The following is a 21192-nucleotide window of genomic DNA, read 5'->3' on the forward strand; positions in this document are numbered from 1 at the left end:
GCACTATGAATGCTGTCTTTGTTGTGATCAGGCAAGCAAAGTAAGGGCTATAAATAGGCATTATGCTCAGTGGGTTGAGTCTGTTGGGTGAGGTCAGTGCTTCCCAACTCTAGGTGTTTTATAGTTGCAGTGGGATGAATGGTGGGTATACATGAGTTCAGCCACTGTGGTTGAACTAACTGTTTGTCAGGGGTTATTTCATTGGGAGAATCTTTTAACAATTTGCCTGACGTTTGCTTGGCAGTTGTCTTAACCACTTGCTAGAACAGGAGATACATTTCCTGTTCTCTAAGTATGCAAACTAAGTTGACATTTAGGCTTCAGTTTTACTTGATAGTAAATAGGGCTGTAGGATTAATACTATAATCAGAGCTTGTAAGAACTTGTGCTTTAGTACAGCACAGCACAGAACATTAGATTAGCCTCCCTCAGAAGGATGAAATCAACAACTTCTATACTCTGCTCTCTCCTCCATCTAGAAGGGAACTACAGCTTCTTCTTACAGCTTTTTTCAAACATGTTTACATATATCATGTCACTAGTCTGTGGACAATGATCTAGCCCTACATCCCTCGCACAGATTCATTATTTACAAAATATCAGGTCAATATACGCTCATTCACATGAATGTTTTGGAAACACTCGTAATAGCATGACTCAGCATTTGCCAAACTCCCCAGTGTGTTGATCAACAGCTCAGTGTGATGTAGTGCTTCTACCTGCTTCTACCTGCCCATGCTGTCTGTTCCAGTGGAAGTGGGGAGGACTCGTTGGACCGGCTCCTGCCCCCCATCACCACCCCCCGCAGGAAGAGCATGTCCCTGAGTAAGACTGAGCCTCCGCTGCTCCGCACCAGCACACGCACCATCTACACCGCTGGCAGACCCCCCTGGTATGATGAGCACGGCACCCAGTCCAAAGAGGCCTTTGTCATCGGTATGTGGGTAATGAATGCCATTGTTACCAATATAATGCTAATCCAATACCATGGATGCTGAGTTAAACACGTGGACCTCGGTTGGCTGTGTAGGTCTGTGTGGGGGAAGTGCTTCAGGGAAAACCACAGTGGCCAATAAGATCATCGAGGTTCTGGATGTGCCCTGGGTGGTTCTTCTCTCCATGGACTCCTTCTACAAGGTGACATGTCTGAATGTGTAGGATGCTCCTGGCCTCAGTTCCAATTAGCCCCACTGCTTTCTTTCTCTGTGTTCAGAACATATTTGATATACATGTGCGAGTGTGAGGATACACTACCAGTACCTTAACATTTATTTGACTGTCCCCAAATCACCATCTAATATCATTCTAATTACTGTAGTGATTACTATTGCATTTCCATAATTCTAGATAACCCTGTTGGTTTTGAGGCGCCAAGTGTCAATCTTTGTGTCTTAAGTTGGTTGGCTTGAACCTGTGATTCAGGCTATCCAGAATCCTACTGTGCTAATGTTGTTAATCACTTGGTTCATTCCGAGTCTGTCCCACATGGCATACTAATCCCTTGCATGCCCTCTGCCCTTTCTCTTTATAGAACAGCCCTTAAGTATCCACTCACACATATCAATATTCCCATTCAAACTTTCCAATAGTGAACACAGACAGTGTTTTCCATTCACATATACACACTCACCTCAGTGGTGACGTTCCTTTGACATGAGTCCCTTTTCCATCTCCATGAATGTGCTGTAGTTTCAGTGTGCTGAGGATAGTATCCTGTCCTCTGTAGGTCTTGTCTCCTGAGGAGCAGACATTGGCAGCCAGTAATGATTACAACTTTGACCACCCTGGGGCTTTCGACTTCGAGCTGCTGGAGGCCACACTGCGCAGACTCAAACAGGGCAAGAGTGTCAAGATCCCAGTGTATGACTTCACCACACACGGGAGGCAGAAAGACTGGGTAAGCACAGCACCACACTCTAAATATCAAAGAGGAAGCCTATCTAAATATTGGACTTGAGCAGCAGCTTATGCTGTGAAGCATATTCTGGTGGGGGACCAAACTCAAAATTCTCTCTCCTTGGTGTAGAAAACGGTATATGGTGCCAGCGTGATCATCTTTGAGGGAATCATGTCATTTGCAGACAAGGAGCTTCTGCAGGTAAGACAGAGGGCCTCTGACATTCAAAGATAGGTCCACAAAAAGAAAAAGCCAAGCACTCTTGCGTCCAGTTCACAGTGTCAGAGGTATTCTCAGTGCTACAGTACTGTGTGTCTGCAGCTGCTAGACATGAAGATCTTTGTTGACACGGACTCAGACATCCGTCTGGTGCGTCGACTGCGCAGGGACATCACCGAGAGGGGAAGGGACATTGAGGGGGTCATCAAGCAGTACAACAAGTTTGTGAAGCCAGCCTTCGAGCAGTACATTGAGCCCACCATGCGACTGGCTGACATAGTGGTGCCTAGAGGTCAGTGGTGGTGCCTGGCGGTCGATACATCCGCAGAACTACTGAACTGTGTCTACACAGTCACCCTGCAATAACAGCCTGGCTTTTTCCCAGTTCCCACTTCATCCTCTCCTGTTTCTCTCTCCCTTTCTCTCTCACTCTTTCTCTCTCTATCTCTCTCTCCCTCTTTCTTTTCCATAGGTGGAGGTAACATGGTGGCCATTGATCTGATTGTTCAGCATGTCCACAGTCAGCTGGAGGAGGTGAGTCAGGAACAGGAGCACTGAGCCTTCTGATTCATCAGAGAAGGGCGCCACCCTGTGGCAGAGTAATAAAGAGATTTCCCAGTATGTCTCCTTCAGAATATCTCTTTCTTTCTCTCTCCCTTTCTCTGTGTTTCCTTCTATGCAGCGTGAGCTCAGTGTACGGTAAGCCTGAACATCTCTCCTGATCTTTCCTGTGTATGGTACCTTCCAGCTAGCTTGTACTGTATGTTGTAGTTGTGATTCATTGTTTATTTAAATGACATGCCTGGCACACAAATCTCTCTCTCTCGTTCTTTATCTTTCTATCCATGGTCCCAGAGCTGTGTTGGCATCAGCCCAACAGACCCAGCCCCTCCCCCAGACTCTCAGTGTGTTAGAAAGTACGCCCCAGGTCAAAGGTCTACACACCATCATCAGGTTAGACACCACCAGATTGTCATGCTCACATGGCACCTCCGACCCGGCTCTGTGTACTGATGCTCATCAACAACCCTATGCTTCTCTTCCTTCTCTCCCATGAAGGAATAAGGAAACTAGCCGAGACGAGTTCATCTTCTACTCGAAGAGACTGATGCGCCTTCTCATTGAGCATGCCTTAACATTTCTACCCACTCAGGTGTGTATGTGTGTTTGACTGGACACGTGTTTACCTAATGACATGCTGTGTTTGGCTGCGACATGGTGAGGGGCATGCATGTGTGTGACTCTGCTGTGCTCCCCTCTGTGACAGTCCTGCAGGGTGCAGACTCCACAAGGCGAGGAGTATGAGGGGCGCAGCTACAGTGGGAAAGGGGTGAGTTACACCCCCATGCCACTCCTTCGAGGGAAACATCCGTCATCATGTCCTTTAAGTTTTCATCCTCATGCTAAGCCTGTTCCTGTGCTCAGATCACAGGGGTGTCTATCCTGCGGGCAGGGGAGACCATGGAGCCTGCCCTGAGAGCTGTGTGTAAGGATGTCCGTATCGGGAAGATTCTTATCCAGACCAACCTGGACTCAGGAGAACCAGAGGTAGGCGGGTGAGGGAGAAAGAGAAGTCTGATATTTATAAAGGTACCGCTCTGACGTGACTATGTGTTTGCTTCATTTTCAAAATAAAAATGCAAAAAAATCTCTTATTTATTTCTATTTTATTCCACCTCACGGAGTTGTCTCCTTGGTAACTAGATTTGCCCCTTCCTGATTTTGTTTCTATGGTAACCCTGTGTCTCCTCCTTCTCTCCATGGCCTTGCCAGCTGCATTACCTGCGTCTGCCCAAAGACATCAGTGAGGACCATGTCATCCTGATGGACAGCACCGTGTCTACAGGCGCTGCAGCCATGATGGCTGTACGGGTCTTACTGGTGGGTGGTACCATTGACATACACACCCCTGAACATGACCCACCTATCAGCTCCCTAATGTAACCTATGTTAACATGGTAAATACAAGTAGGCATTGATAGAGCCCAAGGTTGAACCTTTTCTACTCAAAATGTTTCTATGCAAAGAAGAAAAACTATGGGCTCTACTTACATAGGATAAATTATTGAGGACAAATTCACCATCTCCACCTTTACACAAGGTGGAGTCACGTGATCAATAATAATGTTGATTACTGTGATCGCGCTGTTTGTGCAGGACCATGAGGTTCAGGAGAGTAAGATAGCCCTGGTGTCTCTGCTGATGGCGGAGCTGGGGGTGCACTCTGTGGCCTACGCCTTCCCCAAGGTCAAGATCATCACCACAGCCGTGGACAAGAGTCTAGACAACATGCTGCAAGTCATCCCAGGGATAGGTAGGTCCAGCTAACACACAGACACATGGGCCACATATCTGAAGTCTACTGAAGCTCTGGTCTTGAACTACACTTGAACACAGAGGTGTGACCACTGGTCCTTGCATCTTTGCTCTTATATCACAACCTGTTATCAACAGTGTATCTCACTCTGTGTCTTTGTTTTGTCAAAGGTGACTTTGGAGATCGCTACTTTGGGACAGATGGGTCGTCCTGTTGGAGTGATGAGGAGGACCTGGAGAGAACCTCATGCTAACACATTCTAAACCTAACATGGGAGAGTTTCAATTCAGGTATACACAACCATGCTATTCCTAATTCCCCTCAGGTCGTACTCTGCACATACAAAGATAAACATACAAAGTCAATATTCTGTATACTGTATATGAAGATATTTTGTATTGTATTGTAGCGATTTTATTAGACATAGTAGTTCTCTCTTCAGATTAGTTTATCTGTGTCTGGGAATGACTGAACGGAATCAGTTGGATCTCCTCTGAATGTTCTGAGAATGAAGTTAATGTAATGTTGCTTTATAGTACCTACTGAAACTGACTCAAGTGTGATTTTGAATACGAATCATGTCATCTTAGCTACAGTAGTGGTTGAAATGTTTATAATAAATTTGAAATGAATCCAAATGAGAGGTGTCCAGTATCCTTCATCATAGTGGATAGTGATACTGTATACACAAGTATCCAACAGCTTAGTGAACAGTGTACAGAAATAATGCACTAAGCAGACGTGGAGATATTTGCTGTGGCTGGTGATGTGGGACTGAAAACAGCAGCATTCAGACAACTCAGTCAACTGGCAGTTCTGACACACGTTGATAGGAAATAGGATTCGCTCACACACGCATCTCACAAATAAAACATACTAAGGTTGTTTGGATATGTGGTGTGTCAGGCACAGGTGAAACTATGGCCCCTGCAAGGTGCTGCTTGACCTGTAGGGGCCACTATGGTTAATTCATATTATCTGCCGACGTGTTTGGAGTACTTTATCTCTGTTGTTTCCAACCATATAATAGACAGTATTGTCATATGAATAAGTATTAGGTTCCATTCACTTCATTGTCAATGAGATGTATATTTATATTCATAAAGAAGATGAAATTGCTCAACATTTCAATGCCATTGAATGGTTTCACACCCTCCCTTGATAACATGGTATTTTGCTGTTATAATGCATATAATGCGTAGGCCTACAGCAGGTAATATTTACTTAACCTAAGTTAGTGTGTTGTGCAGTTTTTGTAAAAAATTGCATCACATGCACTCAAACCCCGCAATCTCCAAGGCCTTTCCCTACAAAATACATAAAAACAAAAACAACAAACGTGCCGACATATAGGTCCACTGTTGACCTATGTGTACATTAAAACATACTTATTTTATGATGAATACAACAAATCTAGCATTATCTTTTAGTGTTCTATACTTAGTAAGCTGTTGATATTGATTTAATTGGTTTCTAAATAACCATAGACATTTCATATAGCTTAAATATATGTACTTTACAGCCATTGGTGATCAGACGGAAACGTAAGACAGATCTGTTAAGGGGTTATCTCTCAACCTTCGCAGACTGGGTGACACCGTGATCACGGATGTCATGCGATGCATGCTGTATTCTCGAAGACAGCGAAAGACTTGCCTGCCCATGTGACTACTGCCTCAAGGTTAACCTGTTACTATGGAGACAAGTCCACCAATGAAAATTCAGCAGAAGGTTGCGATGTTGACAGCAAGCTTTTTGTTTTAAGGGTGACCTATTTTTTCTACAGCTACTCAGACGCAGACCCCACTATTCACACACACGCACACACAAATATGGATATTCGTATACACAAAGAGCATGCATACAAACAAGAGGAAAAATAAGCTACTGAATTTGGATAATTAGGTCGAACTTAAATGCGACAACTGAAAAAAAAAGCTTGAATATTAAAATGACATGTAGGCCTATGTGCATTATTTACCCTGTGAAAATAATTGGTTAAGTCGTTCGTTACAATTTTGGTTATTTTGGGCAACTTCAACAATTAACACTCATTCTAACATTTACGATCTGTCTTCATAAAGCTACAGTTAGCCTTTGAAGCAATAAGAATTCGTCTGTAACAGCATCCATTGTCTTGTACTTTGTAAAAACAGATTTCAGAGCTGCCTAATGTTACCTTAAGAATCGTATCTTTGGTGTAGAGGGAGCATCAGAAAGAATGCTGTGTGTTTGATTTATGGCTTTGATCATATGGTTGGATTGTTGGGAAGACATCTGTTTAAGCTGTGTTGTGGCCTGAAAAAGTTAGTAGTTATTGCAACTACTTTCAGTTAGCCTAAAGAAGCAATTCGGTTTTAAGGCACATGTAGGATGGATTAAAAAGTGAAACTATGAAAGAGGTCATATTTTTTTTAAGTGCCACTTTATTACAAAAGTATAAACTTGACTGACATTTTCATGAATAGTAATCTTGATATAAAACATTACAATCTTTTGCACTTAGCACTTAATTACACGCTTCGAGTACAAGACCCTGTAGTCTGAATAGCAAACACACAACATTAGCTGCCACATTAAACTTAGCTGGGCTTTCAAAGAACACACCATAGCTTAAATGGCTCCAAAATTAACAAACAAAACATCAAAATTCACAATGTAGCTGTTTTGTCGTTTTTGTAACCAGACAAAGTCATTCCAAAAACACAATCAAACATAATAGTAAAAGATAGATTTCTTGACACCAATTATATATTTATTATTCTTTCTCTTTTGTAACGTACATACACATTGCATCAACATACAGAATAATCACATTGTGTGCTGGGGATATTTGGTCAAATAAATTCCTCTTTAGTATCCAAGTTTAGAAGATACTCTCCTCAACAACAACAACAACTATACCTTAGTATTGTCTTTTGCTCACGTCACTGTCTTGTTGTTTATTTGTTCCATATTTTTCCAAAATACATCACTGACAGAGAGAGAGAGAGAGAGAGAGAGAGAGAGAGAGAGAGAGAGAGAGAGAGAGAGAGAGAGAGAGAGAGAGAGAGAGAGAGAGAGAGAGAGAGAGAGTGAGTGAGTGAGTGAGAGACAGAAAAAAGTATGTTCATCATTAGAGCAATAAGACAAAGATTGCTACTGTAGTAGTTCTCAGGTTAACCAGCTTCCACGGCTGCAGCAGGGTGTGACCCCGTATGACCACACAGCAGGTTGATTGGTCCACTGTGTTGATACTGAGGATGGAGCAGGAAGAGAGGTGTGGCCAGCCTCCACCTGTCTGACCCAAGCAGTTCTGATAGTCTTGTGTTAACAAGCCACAGATGTGGGCGGAGAGGAACCTGACTCCACTCACAGCCACAGGCTCAGTGACCAAACATGTGCTGAATCTACTTAACATAGTTCTCTCAAAGAGATACAAAGCAACGCTAAAATAACTAAACAGTCAACAACAGTAAAAAAAGAAACCATTCAATATAGGTATCACGTGACGGTGCTTGATTTTTTTGTTCGATTTTCTTTCTTTTTTTTAGCATGCAAGTTTTAGCAGGCAAAGTGCAGAAACAGGATAGACAAATTAAAACACTTCATTTACAGACGGCAGTGGAGACAGTTTTGTAGTCCATGTAATATGAAACATAATATGAAAAAGGGTAAAATATCTGGCCTCTTTTCATATGAATATGGTCAAAATTATTTCTATATATTTTAGGAGGAATGCGAAATGTGTGCAATTTTGTAATTATACTCTCATTTTACTCTTGGTCCCTGAGCTTTCAAGTATTCTGATTAATATTTATCTTCTTTAGATTATCATTTCAATTCCTTCCAGATTCACATCTTGACCAACTACAGGGAAGGTCTGCCACACCCAGACTAAGTGCTACCAAAGGAGTGAACACAATGCTGTGCTACTTCCTAATTGGGGTCCAGGTTAGACAAGGACAATGTCTACCCACTACAATAGGGAATCATTTAGGCTTTTCCCTTAAATTGTGCTATACACAGCATTAAAATAGAAGTGCTACAATGATCATACAGAAACAACTTCTGTCATAGTGTTGTGCTCTTTTCGTTTTGTTTACTACCTTTGGATTCATTTTAAGGTATAGATTGTATCCAGGGACTTCTGTAACCCAGGTCATCGAGCCAACTCGATTGCCCTAAGGCCTCTGTAGGCTCTGAAAGGCAGGATGTCATGACTCAAATGTAAACAGTATGCGTGAGTGAGCATGAGAGGCTTCTCCACCTGCTCTCCCTGTGCTGTTCTTTGTGCGGGGATGAGGTGTCATAGCACAGGTCAGCCTTAAAGCCCTGTGACGTACATCTCCATGCCGTCGTTGAAGGTGAAGATGGTGGTGGTACTGGAGGTGGTGGAGCCCTGCTTCAGGTCCCCAATGCTCTCATAGAGGTTCTCCCCTGGCAGCAGAAGGGCTTTGGCGGGCAGGTGTTGTAACTTGGGGGTCTGCTGCGTAGGTGGTGGTGGCGGAGGCTGCTGCTGCTGCAAGGGCTGCTGGGATTTCTTCCTCCGGGGCCGCAGTGTGGCACAGGTGTTGGGGGGCCTCTCTCGCTTCCAGCCGCCACCTCCATCCATGGCCTCATAGGCCGCATCGCATTCCTCCGTCCCAATGGACTCATAACAGTGGTCATCCAATATGCCGGGGGGTCCTCCAACTGCTTTTCCCTCCAATGGGGCCCATGTCTGGGGCTTGACCACCACACTGAACCCCCCATCTCGCTCCCGGTCGCCACGCCCCAAGGTCCGGAAGCCACTGTTGGCTGGGGGAGACCCAGGCACAGTTCTCTTCTTTTTACCCGGCTTGCACACCTTTGAGTACATCTCTGCAACCTGCAGGCCAACAGGAACACACTCAGTACAAATAAATCAGATATGAACATACAGACTCTGCACACACAAAGAGACAAACACAGATAGTTTGTGCATTGTAAACAACAACAAAGAGCTCTCGTTCCATCCCGACTCACCACAGCTGTGGATGGCTGTATGATATTCTCTCCACTGTGAGGACTCAGAGGGCCTAAAGGCTTGTTTTGGAGCATGGTGATGTCATCATCTTCTGGAGGCTTCCAGATGTACTGCTCGCCATTACCCATAAATACTGCTTCCTGTCAGCCAATCAGAAAAGCGAGGAATTTGTCACCCAATGTTATAATAAGTATTCTGCCAATCCCACATGCACTTTCAGAACTGATCATTAACAATTCCAGCACACACAGCACAGCTCCACCCACAACCCCACCTGCATCATTAATGAAGCTGTTGAGACGGTGTAGTGCTTCAGATACCTCAGACTAACCCCGGACAATAAACTGAGCTTTGAACAGCACACCACTGACATCCACAGACGATCCCAACAAAGATTTTCCGCCATCTGCAAACTCAAAGCGCTTTCTGTTCTCCCCCACCTTCTGTTGTGGCTTACATGTTCCCCCAGTTTCTTCAACATGTTAACTGCCTCCAATAGGAACCAACTCCATAATGGTTTGGCAAGATAATCATTTTGTGCAGAGCAAGTACCCCCTCAACCCATTCTTCACACTGCTTCCATCAGGTCGCAGATACAGATCCCTGGCCTGGAAACAGGCACGCTATGACATGAGTTGTGTTCCCTCTGACTGCCATAGCGTCATTAAACAAAACACCATGGTAACTAGCAGATGAACATATGCTATATATATATATATATATATATATATATATATACAGTAAGTATTCATATTAATGTGCATCCCTTCTTGCTTCAACATCCTTGCAGATGGGAATATGAGGTGATCAAGGATCAAGGCGGTTTATGCAAAGACAATTTGCATAATATTGAGACACATGGAATATTTGACATTTAAAAAATACTGCATTTCCCAACAGCTTTGAGAAGTGCATATTTGTTGACATATTATATTGAAATTTGCTGAATGAATGATGCAGCTTGCTGTGCGTTCGACATTACTATAAGCAGCATTGTCTATGCACTACTAAAGTGTATTTCAATGAATTGCGTCATTCATACTCCATCCACCAAGACTGAGAGGCACTGCTGAGAGAACAGAAATCTATACCGTGAACACTAATGTATACTCTCTGCATGCACACACACAGCACGACACAAAACACACACATGGAGGTTGTGTGCAAACATGTATATATGTGCACTTGGCTAACGTGAGGCACATAGAACTTCTCAATCAATCATTGTTAATCATTTTCACACTGTATATTTGGGTCACTAACCTTGGGGAAACTAGGAAGATTGAAAGCCTCCATGTTCTTACGGGGCATCTTCTGGCTATGAGGGTGTGGCGGTGGAGGGGCAGGGTGTGATGGTGGGGCGTGGCGTGGGGGTGGAGCCGGTGGCTCCCCCATATCCGTCCCGCTATCCCTCTTCTGGGGGGCTTTGTCTGCCTTGCGCAGCTTCCGGACACAGGCGTACTCTGCTGCCTCCTGGGGGTGGGGTGGAGCCATCACCTGGGCCACTGGCTCCTGCTCAGGCAGCCCCCCTTCCACCCCATCCCCATCTAGGTCAGGGGGTGCTGGGGTGTTGGCAGGGACAGCCGGGGGGGCTGGAGTGTCCGTCTGCCCAGCCCTGCCAACCATGGCGTAAAGGGTATCGTCAGTCCCACGTTTGGGAGAGGAGCGGTGCCCCACCTCGGAGTAGGTGTGCTCCCCGTCCTCTCCGGTGCCCGAGGGAATCTGGGGCAGCTGGCGGCCCTGGGAGCGCAGGTCTGAGTTGGACCTGCGGCTGGGCAGCAGAAGAAGATCCATACTGGCTGGACGATTCTTTTTAGAAGCCTCTGTAAAGCAAACAGACATCATAGTCAATTAGAAACAAGCTCCTTGGCAGCTCACAGCATCTGGTATCAACAGGGGGCATGCGAATGAGGACGTTGTCTGGGAAAAGAAGAAGATCTTTTTTTTCTTTTTTTTTTACCGAAAATGTGTCACACGTGTTTGGGACTGACTGAACATTTGAAGATTTTAGAACCCCAACAAGTAAATGTTGAACTCACTCTTGCCATTGCAGTTTAGCTTGTTCATCTCAGTGTCCGACTTGCTGATGGAGCGCAGCTTGGACTGCCTGAGTATACCCTGAGAACACACAGACCAGCCATGAGAGGGGGGGGGAGGGGGGGTCTCTATAGTCCACAGATACATACATGTTAAAGTATCATGCCAGTGATAGAGTAGGGGGCTGCAGTAAGGATTTGCAGATTAATGCTCACCATGTCCATCAACCTGTGTTTACCACCCTCGCCGGAAACATTATGAGCCTTCCCTTTCCTAAAAAAAGATATCAATTACAGTATGTTAAACCTTGTCTGTGTGTTTGTGTGTGAGTATGTGTGTTTAGGGGTGTAATATTTGGGGGGGGGGGCTCTCACCTCTGGCAACCCACACAGAGCACCACGATCAGGATAGTGACAACGAAGGCTGAGGCAGCAGCGATAGCGCCCAGCAGCAGGACCTTGCCGTAGGGAGGAGCAGTGAAGTTCAGCCCGTCCTGCATGGAGGCCATGTGGGAGCGCTGACGCTCGCTTTCTCACACACACACACTCACACCCTTACACACACTCACACCCTTACACACATGCACACAGGGAAGCGCCACAGTCTCCCTGGGATCTACCAAAGAGAGGAGGGAGAGAGTACAGGTTGCTTGATACTGTGCTCATTTGATCTTTTTACAGAAGCGCATTGAACAGCGAGTCAGCAGAACTGGGGCAAACAAACAGACAAGGAACATGTTACAACTTCGTATAAAGGAAAAGAGGAACTGCTATTAACCAATGCCAACACAAGTGTAAATAAACTCAGGCCACAAGGAACGAGGCCAAGCCAAAGACTCCCACTGTGATAGGACACACAAACTTGTGTGTCCTATCACAGTGGGAGCACAAACAGCACAAACAAAGTGCACAAACAGCACAAACAAAGTGCTGTTTGTTGGTGCTGCACAACAAACAGCGGAACCATGTATCACAGCAGATGACAATATATTTCCCTTTCTTTGCCTAGCACCTGATTAGACTGAAAGGGTATGTATTTGACAGTATTTCTTTTTTCAACCAACCCAGGCAAACCTCCAGTCTCTCCACCCCTCCTTAGCTCAGTCCTCCTCTCTCCTGCCTTCCATGTTTTCCTCTCCTTTGACTGTTCTGTTTCTCACCCGCATCTGTCTCCTCCCCAGCTTCTGAGGGTTTGAGGGGATGCTTGATCTTCTATTACCCTGGCAGGTTCACACACATCAGGTATCTCACCTGTATCCTGCAACCAGCAGATGAACCGCAAAATAACTTTGTAGGCCAAGGATATGGAAGGAGAACAACAATATCTCATATTGACAGCAGGTATCTGGTGACAGTTCAGAGTACCCTGTGGGTCTGCATGCTTCACACACACACACACACACACACACACACACACACACACACACACGCACACACACACAGTTACTGACAAACATAACAAGATGAGCAACTGAGATTACTCCCTGTGTTTATTGTGATCTGTCCAATGCTTTCATAATTCTTGCACAACAGCATAAATATGAAAATGATTGCTGAGTCACAGCAAAGTGTTGTCAGTCAGTCTGGGGTGAAACAGACAAGGAAGTATAATTGTTTTACAGTCTGGTGTGAAACAGAGGATATCTATATCCAAAGAGAATAGAGGGAATCCTTCAGTTTTACACTATCAAGTGAAGAGCAAGTGTGCTATGACAATTGGGGTTATGAGTGATGTCCTGACATCGTCCTCTCCCATTCAGAACAGATGAGGCTCTGAATGATGGACTACCAAATGGAAATAAGGGCTTCCAAACAGAGATCCTTCTTTGCCAACAGCTACTGTACATTGTCCTACTTGTCTTTAACAGATATGTACAACATATTTCAAGGACAAAATAATATATATACTTACATTTATTTCTGTACAGCATCAAGTGCCTTTACCACAATGCAGTGGATTTTTACAACCTATGTGCCAATTTGGTATGTGCTAACATGGATGGTATTGTACCTCATTAGCATACTTGTGTGGTAATCCAAAATGGCTGAAGCAGCTCAAATAAATCAGCCTTAGTATTGCCATTTGGTGATCTGTAGAATCCTATGAAGGAATATTTGATACATTGTACAACCAGGTGGAAGAGGATTCATTCATTCTCATGCCTCCAAAAATCATGTTAGGTGCAGTTGCCTAGACCAAGTACAAAAACATGCAGTGCTTTCCTTGACTCCAGACGTATATGTTATGATTAATATTAGTACACCTTAGTCAGAATTTTTTTTCTGATCCTTTTTTTTGTGCGAACACTTGGTAATCCAATGAACATATTAGGACGACACACTTTAAAACATTTACATCTTCACTTTAGCTACTTCCAGTAATGCCAACTAACAGACAATTTATAGCATGGCACAACAGTAGGGGGTTTAGGGAAAAAGATGGAGTTTCAATGCTTCCAATCAAATGTTCAGATGTTCTTGGCATGCTGTCCGTTCCTCTACAATCTCATTATATTTCATGACCATGTCTATAACATTGACACCTTGGAGGTTTGAACCTATTCTGAATATAATATTAATTCACAATGTTGACCAATGTATGTCTTTCTATATCTGAATGAGTTTCTAATTGTAACAAAGAAGAGATAGTGTCAGGAGCATGGTGAAGGGGAGAAAAGCAGGGGGTGGCAGGGTGAGACGAAAAGAGAGAGACAGCCAGGCACATCAGTCTGTGCGTGGGTATCCTGTGGCAGGTGTTTGAAGAAGCTAAAAGAAAGCTGATGATGAGAAGAGCCTGTCATATTCTAACAACTAGGTTTCCCTGCCTTACTCTCCTGTCTCAGTCTGTCCACTTCCCCACCCATTCTTCTCTCTCTCACACACGGTTTCAGTAGCTCTCTATCTCTCTATCCCCCTGCCTCCCCCTGCGGTGCTCAGGCAGAGTGACGCCTCAGCACTGCAGTGTAATCTCTGGCCCTGGAGCAGCTTTCTCCGAGCCAACCAATTGGACATAGTTCTCAGAGCAGAGCAGTGAAATGGCCCTCCACCAGCAGCTTGCCTGCTAAACAAAAGCCCTCTCCCAAGCCATGGACCACGTCCCCCCGTCTACGGCACTCACAACACTGAGCCCTTGAACCAGAACAGTCAGATGAAATATGTTCCTCCGCATGTCCCTGTTCGTAGACGCATGGCCTGTTGTTGTCCTACCTGTACAGCCCAGGGGAAGGGTGAGTCAGGTCGGGGGGTGAGAGGAGAAGTAACAAACTGGAATTAGTCATCAAAACCATCCAAATTATTCTGTCTCTATTGCCTCAAATCTAGGTGTCCAGTGCCCCCCCAAAATGTCTCTCTCCTCAGAGTTAGGGCACTTTCCTTATTTAGCTTGCAAGAAAAAAAGTTGTTATTGAGTATTGGGAGGGCAAGACCAACGTCTTTGGTGTGTGAAAAATTGCATGATTATGTGCATTGTTCAAAAAGGTTGTAACATTCATGTGTATTTGCATGTCTAATTTATTCATCCACAGGTACTATGAATAGGCTAATTATGAGACAAGCTTAGCCCACTGCGTGACTGTCTTGTGAGTGTCTTTCATTGAACTCCAATTGGGTTGCCTGTGCACTCACTGGTGCTAACATTGAAAGCCAAATCTCTGATCTCTATTCACTTGACAGTAGTGTTAAACCAACCCAAATCCTACTTACATTTATTCTACGAATAAACCCACGCAAGGGCGCTGCATCAAGAGGGGTTGTTATATTTCCTCTTCAACCCCCTCATTGAGAATCAATCATACGGTATTTGTGGTTTAATGATTCGCGCCCATGCTACCACGTCGCGGTTAGAACGGGCTTTCCCGTCTCTTCAGTGAGAAAGAACCCTGACATCTCAAACGGCGACGATTCTGTACACAACAGGTTATAAAAACACAGAGCGGACCCAGTGATAGCAGCTGACAGGCAAACCTGGGTGTGAACAGAGGGTTAGAGATGAAAGTCGAATGTGGCATGCCCAGGTAGCGATATTAACCACGAATGCCATTTTATCTGTGCAAATAAGCTTCAAATTGATGCTGTGTGCTCCCACCATCACTTAGAAACACTTGTCAGATAAAAAGCAGTTGATCTTTATTTTGATGGTTCTTCCGTGATCATCAAGGCATTTCTGAATCATTTGAAGATCAAAGCGAAATGTATGCGCGCAGCGTTGAGTCCCTGAGGTCAGGTTGCAACGCACACGACAAAGCCAGTCCCCCACACCACCTTTTAAGAGGGATGGGAGGGGGCAAACCATTAATGATATGGGTCTAATGTTAATTATCCTTAATGATTCACACAGTCGACTCAAATACAAGGTGATATCAGTTACATTTCATCGGAAGGCGTCTCTTTGAATGTTCCACACATGAAATAACAGTCAAGTCTTCTGATGAACTGGTTAACAACGTCGAATCACAAAAGGCAATGCAGTAACTGGAAATCCTGCACACGTGTCTGTAATAATCGTATGGCTATCAGATGTAACGGTGGTGGATCTGTGAACACAAAGAATCGAGCTGTGCAAACTGCTGGAGCACCAAATATATACCTACCATGCATTATTAGGCGTATCTTGAAGTACATTCAACTAAATATATATGCACTTATGGGAAGAGATGGGTATTTCCCAGGCTGACAGCGACATTTGGGCAGACCATTGCGTTACTTACTCAGTTCAAAGATTCTGGAGGCGCGACGGCGCGCAGCATCTACCTTGGTCGGTTTCTTCAATTTCTGCTTCCACTCGGACCATGCACTCTCCGCAAGCATAATCAATCAAAGTCGATTGCTTGGGTCTCGTTCTCATGTGAAAACATAAATGCAGCATTGCATTTGGCATTCTACGACGCCCCCAATCCCTCACGCGCCCTGTTGTCTCCTTTTCCGAAGAGAAAAGCAAGTACACAAACGACTATGTTCCGCCCAATGTTATGTCGAACCGATAGTCTCCTCCACAGTTTTTAAGCCCCCTCCATCCCTATAGCCTGCTCTCAATTCCTCGGCATGGCTGTGGTTCCATGTGACGGAGAGAACTGGAGACCCCCAATTATGATTTTGTCTTTTGCGTCTAGCGTCATCAATCGGAAGGGCTGAGAAGTGTCGGGGATTGAATGAATGGAGTTTAAATAAAATGTCTCATGGTTTGTAGTAGCCACATTTCTGCTGTGCAGTATGTTTGTATGGATAAAATAATTCCTAAAATATTTGGTTATCGAATCTCCAATAGATGGGACGGGGACATTCAATGCACATGGAACAATAGGCCTTAGCAAATAAGAAGGTTACCAGGTAGGTAGGCCATAAAACCATATAGTTATGATACATTTAGGCCTGCATTGGTCGATCGAGCTTTTAAATGATCTAAGTTGCTTAATATCATTGTCTCGTGGTCGTGGATATGACAAGCGATGACGACCCATAATCCTTCACATTGGTGCCATTCTCCGACATAGATGCGAACTTCTCGGCTTTCCAGTTGTCTAACTCCACCTACTGGATTCTTTTCACTAGTGCAGAGGGTAGGCTATCAGTCCCCCACCTATGGAGCATCAGTGAGTAGGCCTATTCTCCTTCAATCCTGCCTCTACCCTCCCCCTCCTCGCTTCACATGGGTAGCCTACGACGTGTTTTTCTTCTCAGTCCATCTTGCAGTGTCTCGCTATACAGATCGTCCTCGTTTACGCATTTGAAAATGGGACTAAAATAAATTCCTTTTTGAAATTGAAATGTCTTTTTACCAGTTTGCAACTCCGATTCACGTCTTGGACTGACTTATATACAGAGAAAATGGGGTGCTGTTCTGGTCGCTGTATGCTGATCTTCCTCTGTACTCTCCAGTTGGTGAGATCATTTTCCTCTCATGATGCTCCGACTTTCAAAACAAAAACAAAAAAAACACCTGCAAAGCCGTGTTACAGTTATCTTATTTTTCAGCCATTACTTTGGTATTATGCTGTTGAGAAACGATTACATGTGCACACAGTATTTCTTTAGATTATTTTCCTTTGGTTGATAGTCTACTCGATTATTATCTTTCTATGTGAAAAGAAATACTAGTAGTTACTGGCCAGTAATAGTTTATACTCGTTATTAATACTGCTTTACCACATTATTTCATTATTAAATGACCAATTTTTTATTTAATCATTTTTAGTTCTCCGTCCCTGACCACTCCTACTTAGGTCAACTCTAAAACGTTTTTTTTTTTTATTCAGTTGAGGTTCAACAGAGAAACAGACAACCCCCACTCTAAAAGGCTGCTGCTACTTTGTCTCCTCTCTTTCTTCCCACCCTGCCCCCCGTTCTGACTGATTGAGAGGCAACCTCATAGGACAGGGCTCACATCCCTGGTCTGCCTCTGAAACATGCTTTGTCCCCCCATGGCTCAGTAACCTTGACAACTTGGTTGAAAAATCAGTACTATGCTTTGTGGGATAGACAGGAGAAAGATGGTTGTCTAACAGGTTGCAACTGCTTCAGATCATGAGTTGAGAGTATAGAAGAAGAAAAAACGGACTTCTTCATACATTGATGCATGCATACTAATTTGTTACCCATTTAATATAATTTACTCTCTCCTCCTTTCTCATGTTGACTTTTTCAGATAACTGCTCTGGAGAGGCAGGTGTTTGACTTCCTTGGGTACCAGTGGTTGCCCATCATGATCAACTTCCTGCAGATAATCATGGTTATCTTAGGTCTCTTTGGTACTATCCAATACAGACCCCGCTATGTTGTCCTGGTGAGTGGCAATGTCATGTCAGACTCTTAAGATTACAATATTTCTCCATCACTGATGCAAATATCAACATTTGTTTGCTCTTTGTTACAAATTATTTGATGAACTTGATAAGTCATAAGTCAGCCTTCACCTAACTTGTCCTCTGATGTCCTCACCTCCTCAGTACCTGCTCTGGACATTGTTGTGGGTGGCTTGGAATGTCTTTGTCAGCTGTCTGTACTTGGACCTGGGAGGGCTTTCAAAGGTAATGGCCCTGTGTGTTTAATAATTAGAGACCTGCTTCTAACCGCTATGTGCTCTCCAATATATGTTCCTGTAACTCCTCTTCACAAACTCACCATTGGATTGTCTTGCAACCACAATAACACAGTAGAGATACCCCATGGCTCTGTTGGTTACTGGTCTTTACAATTCAATAATCATATTAATGTTGTAACCATTCTCGTGGATGAGCTGTTCTAGCAATAACACTTTGGACCTGTTCTGTATTTTGTTGTTTAAACTGCAATTTATTTCCCCCCACAAGCATAAAAATAATTTTAGAGAATAGAATAGTTGCAGCACCCCTAAGAAAATGTTGGTAAAGCAGCTATTGAATATATTCATTCCTTCTCTTTGTACCAAACAAAACACACTATTACTGCCTTTGACAAAACGTATTGATAATGGTTGTGGTGTGTCATTTCAGGACAGTGATATTCTGTCTCTTGGGGTGTCCCCACATCGCTCTTGGTGGAAAGGAAACGGGCCAAGTTGTGAGCGCAGAGACCTCCCTGCCACAGGGTGGCAGAGTCTGGAAAACCCAGAGCTCGTCACTGCTCTAGGTTGTTGGCTAGAATACCAATACATAGAGGTCCTCCACTGCATTGTACAGCTTCTCATATCTGTGAGTACACTCACAAACACACACAATACAAATGTTACATACACACTTTCCTACATTTGCTCAGATGACTAATTTCTTGTCATTGCAACACAATGTGTTGTATAATAATGTAAATTATCATTCATTGAAATGAATTATTTGCCTACTTATGTTCTGTATTGCATCCGTGGATGGCAAATGTTTTAAATAGGGGCCAATGTGATGTGTAACTGTTATTTGTGTTTACAGCTCCTGGGATTTGTCTACGCTTGCTATGTAGTCAGTACTTTCACAGAAGAAGAAGACAGCTGTATGTATATTGTTCAAAATTCTGTCAACACATAAACACACTGTAACGGACAGACTCCCAGGACAGAGGGTACCAGATCCAAGTGAAGGCTTTATTAGACGTAGTCAGACAAGCAGAGGTCACACACAGATAAATCAGAGCAAGGGAGGAGATCCGAAAGGGTAGTCAGGTGACAAGCGCAGGTCTGGCGGGGAAGGACTGGTTGACGAAGTCAAGGGCAAGCTCATGTTCCACTAGACAGGCAAGTTCGGGATCATAGCGTCCTGGTATAATCCAGGGAGAGCAGAGACAATGTTGTGGGCAAAAACAAGGTCGGTATTACAAAGTATCAAGGTCAGAATTGCTCCGAATGGTCAGCATGAGATTAACAAGACTTCGCTAGGAGTGACGGTAGTGACTGGTAGGACTGGAGCAGGGGAGTGGACTGATTACTCTAACAGTGTGCAGGTGTGAGAGAGGGATTGCCCTCTCAGTACTCCGGTGACTGTGTTCTGTGGCTGCGAGGCCTGATTGTTACACACACTAGCACAGAGAAAAATACATACTTTAGTATTCAGGCCCACCAATACAATGCATGCCTCACTCAACCGTTTTATTTATTGCGCTGAGTTATGTCTGAGTTTAACATTTTTCTGTTGAAAACTTTATTCATCCAAATTAATTTTCTTTTGTTATTCTTGCAGTTAATTTCATTGGTGAATTTGACCATCCTTCAAAACCATCTCAGTTGATCTTTTAGTTTATAGACTGTAAGTAACATCATATGCTCAGACACTATCTTATAAATATAATAATACATACAGGCCTATAAAATGGGCCTTGTGTATAAATATTCATTTATCTCACTCATTTTATCTTCGTGTTTTTTGTTTGTTTAGACTACAAATAAAGATGGTGATTGCAAGGAACCAGCCAGGAGGGCAAAGAAGGAAGAAGCAGATGAAATACTGGTGCTTGGGATCTAATCTGAACTAAAAAATGTAAACAACGTCCTCTATATCAGCACTCTTACCACATGTTACCACAGCCGGACTGCACTATACTGTGTTGTACATCATTGAGTTGCACTCCTGAAAAAAACTGTTCTTCTCTCATAACTTACTTCCCACATAACTTATATTGTAGGTACAGACACAGAAGCACTGTAATAGATTTGTGCAGAGATCATAGACTGAAATCTGTGCTTTTATCAAGCATCTGTGTGTGTGTGTGTGGTGTGTGTGTACTCACATGTAAAGGAGTAGTCAACTGTGGGCCTGACCTATAACTGCAACATTTTCTTGAATTGAAAATAGCAAACAGACAACAACAAAAAAAAGATTCTTCTTACCTTGTGAAATTTTCCTTCTCATTATTATCTTGTGACATTTGTAAATGTGTGCTGTAGTTTTTTTTTTGTGATTTGAGTTTGAGTAGTGAGTTTAAATCAAACTAATTAAGCTTTCCTGTCACCTTGTGTTGGTGATTTTAGTCCTCAAGAGGGTCTATTTAAAAAAAAAATACTGCTTAGCTAAAAACAACATAACTCGTGAACAAATCATATAGTTCTGAAGAACATATCAATGCACTGAGCTGTCATGAAACGTTGGCAAGCTAATTGCAGCACATCTATTAATAAAAAGCATCGTAGGAATTGCCAGGGTATGAGAAATAGAAAATGCATTAGACCACAAAAGCAAGGCAAAAGGCCACGGTTTACCTTATTCCAAACACCTGCAAGAAAAAACGACCTCTAGCGGCCGATTCCGCTTAGTTTGCACTAACCTACTCAATGCAGAGTGCA

The 21192-nt window shown here is 43.6% G+C and overlaps 3 protein-coding genes across 5 annotated transcripts in view; 2 read left to right on the forward strand and 1 right to left on the reverse strand.

The window, feature by feature from the left end:
* uckl1a (uridine-cytidine kinase 1-like 1a) overlaps positions 1-5064 on the forward strand; it is a 6126-nt gene extending 1062 nt beyond the window's left edge. For both annotated transcript variants that reach the window (XM_062459554.1, XM_062459553.1), the window contains exons 2-15: positions 752-936; positions 1031-1137; positions 1727-1897; positions 2027-2098; positions 2219-2408; positions 2589-2650; positions 2799-2815; positions 2972-3070; positions 3176-3269; positions 3384-3446; positions 3542-3664; positions 3890-3997; positions 4274-4430; positions 4604-5064. In XM_062459554.1, coding sequence (XP_062315538.1) covers positions 752-936; positions 1031-1137; positions 1727-1897; positions 2027-2098; positions 2219-2408; positions 2589-2650; positions 2799-2815; positions 2972-3070; positions 3176-3269; positions 3384-3446; positions 3542-3664; positions 3890-3997; positions 4274-4430; positions 4604-4686 — 1531 coding nt within the window. In that variant the 3' untranslated portion in view covers positions 4687-5064. The remainder of the gene's footprint in view (positions 1-751; positions 937-1030; positions 1138-1726; positions 1898-2026; positions 2099-2218; positions 2409-2588; positions 2651-2798; positions 2816-2971; positions 3071-3175; positions 3270-3383; positions 3447-3541; positions 3665-3889; positions 3998-4273; positions 4431-4603) is intronic.
* Positions 5065-6849: 1785 nt separating this feature from the next.
* si:dkey-70p6.1 (uncharacterized protein LOC570575 homolog) lies at positions 6850-16525 on the reverse strand. The gene is made up of 7 exons (XM_062459563.1): positions 16163-16525; positions 11832-12072; positions 11673-11730; positions 11460-11538; positions 10684-11243; positions 9420-9560; positions 6850-9282 (listed from the first exon to the last, which is right to left on the reverse strand). The coding sequence occupies exons 2-7, from the start codon at positions 11963-11965 to the stop codon at positions 8740-8742; spliced, it is 1515 nt and encodes a 504-aa protein (XP_062315547.1). The 5' UTR covers positions 11966-12072; positions 16163-16525; the 3' UTR covers positions 6850-8739.
* Positions 16526-17099: 574 nt separating this feature from the next.
* LOC134019101 (sodium/potassium-transporting ATPase subunit beta-1-interacting protein 3-like) lies at positions 17100-21084 on the forward strand. 2 transcript variants are annotated; one of them, XM_062459645.1, is made up of 7 exons: positions 17100-17333; positions 18097-18234; positions 18398-18478; positions 18923-19120; positions 19349-19409; positions 20093-20158; positions 20288-21084. In XM_062459645.1, exons 1-6 carry the CDS (start codon positions 17280-17282, stop codon positions 20146-20148), a joined length of 588 nt encoding a protein of 195 aa, XP_062315629.1. In that variant the 5' UTR covers positions 17100-17279; the 3' UTR covers positions 20149-20158; positions 20288-21084. The 2 variants fall into 2 exon arrangements, with proteins under 2 accessions (XP_062315629.1, XP_062315630.1); XM_062459646.1 differs by lacking the exon at positions 20093-20158.
* Positions 21085-21192: the final 108 nt, after the last annotated feature.

This window comes from Osmerus eperlanus, chromosome 4, assembly GCF_963692335.1.
Source record: "Osmerus eperlanus chromosome 4, fOsmEpe2.1, whole genome shotgun sequence".
NCBI lineage: Eukaryota > Metazoa > Chordata > Actinopteri > Osmeriformes > Osmeridae > Osmerus > Osmerus eperlanus.

Bases quoted from the DNA above. Each gene is read 5' to 3' on its own strand.
- si:dkey-70p6.1 (XM_062459563.1), bottom strand. From the start codon at position 11,965: ATGGCCTCCATGCAGGACGGGCTGAACTTCACTGCTCCTCCCTACGGC. The intron at 9,561-10,683 runs GTTAGTGACCCA...ATTGGCTGACAG, and splicing joins ATCTTCCTAGTTTCCCCAAG to GAAGCAGTATTTATGGGTAA. The intron at 9,283-9,419 runs GTGAGTCGGGAT...GTTGGCCTGCAG, and splicing joins TACAGCCATCCACAGCTGTG to GTTGCAGAGATGTACTCAAA.
- LOC134019101 (XM_062459645.1), top strand. From the start codon at position 17,280: ATGGGGTGCTGTTCTGGTCGCTGTATGCTGATCTTCCTCTGTACTCTC. The intron at 17,334-18,096 runs GTGAGATCATTT...TGACTTTTTCAG, and splicing joins TCCTCTGTACTCTCCAGTTG to ATAACTGCTCTGGAGAGGCA. The intron at 18,235-18,397 runs GTGAGTGGCAAT...TCACCTCCTCAG, and splicing joins GACCCCGCTATGTTGTCCTG to TACCTGCTCTGGACATTGTT.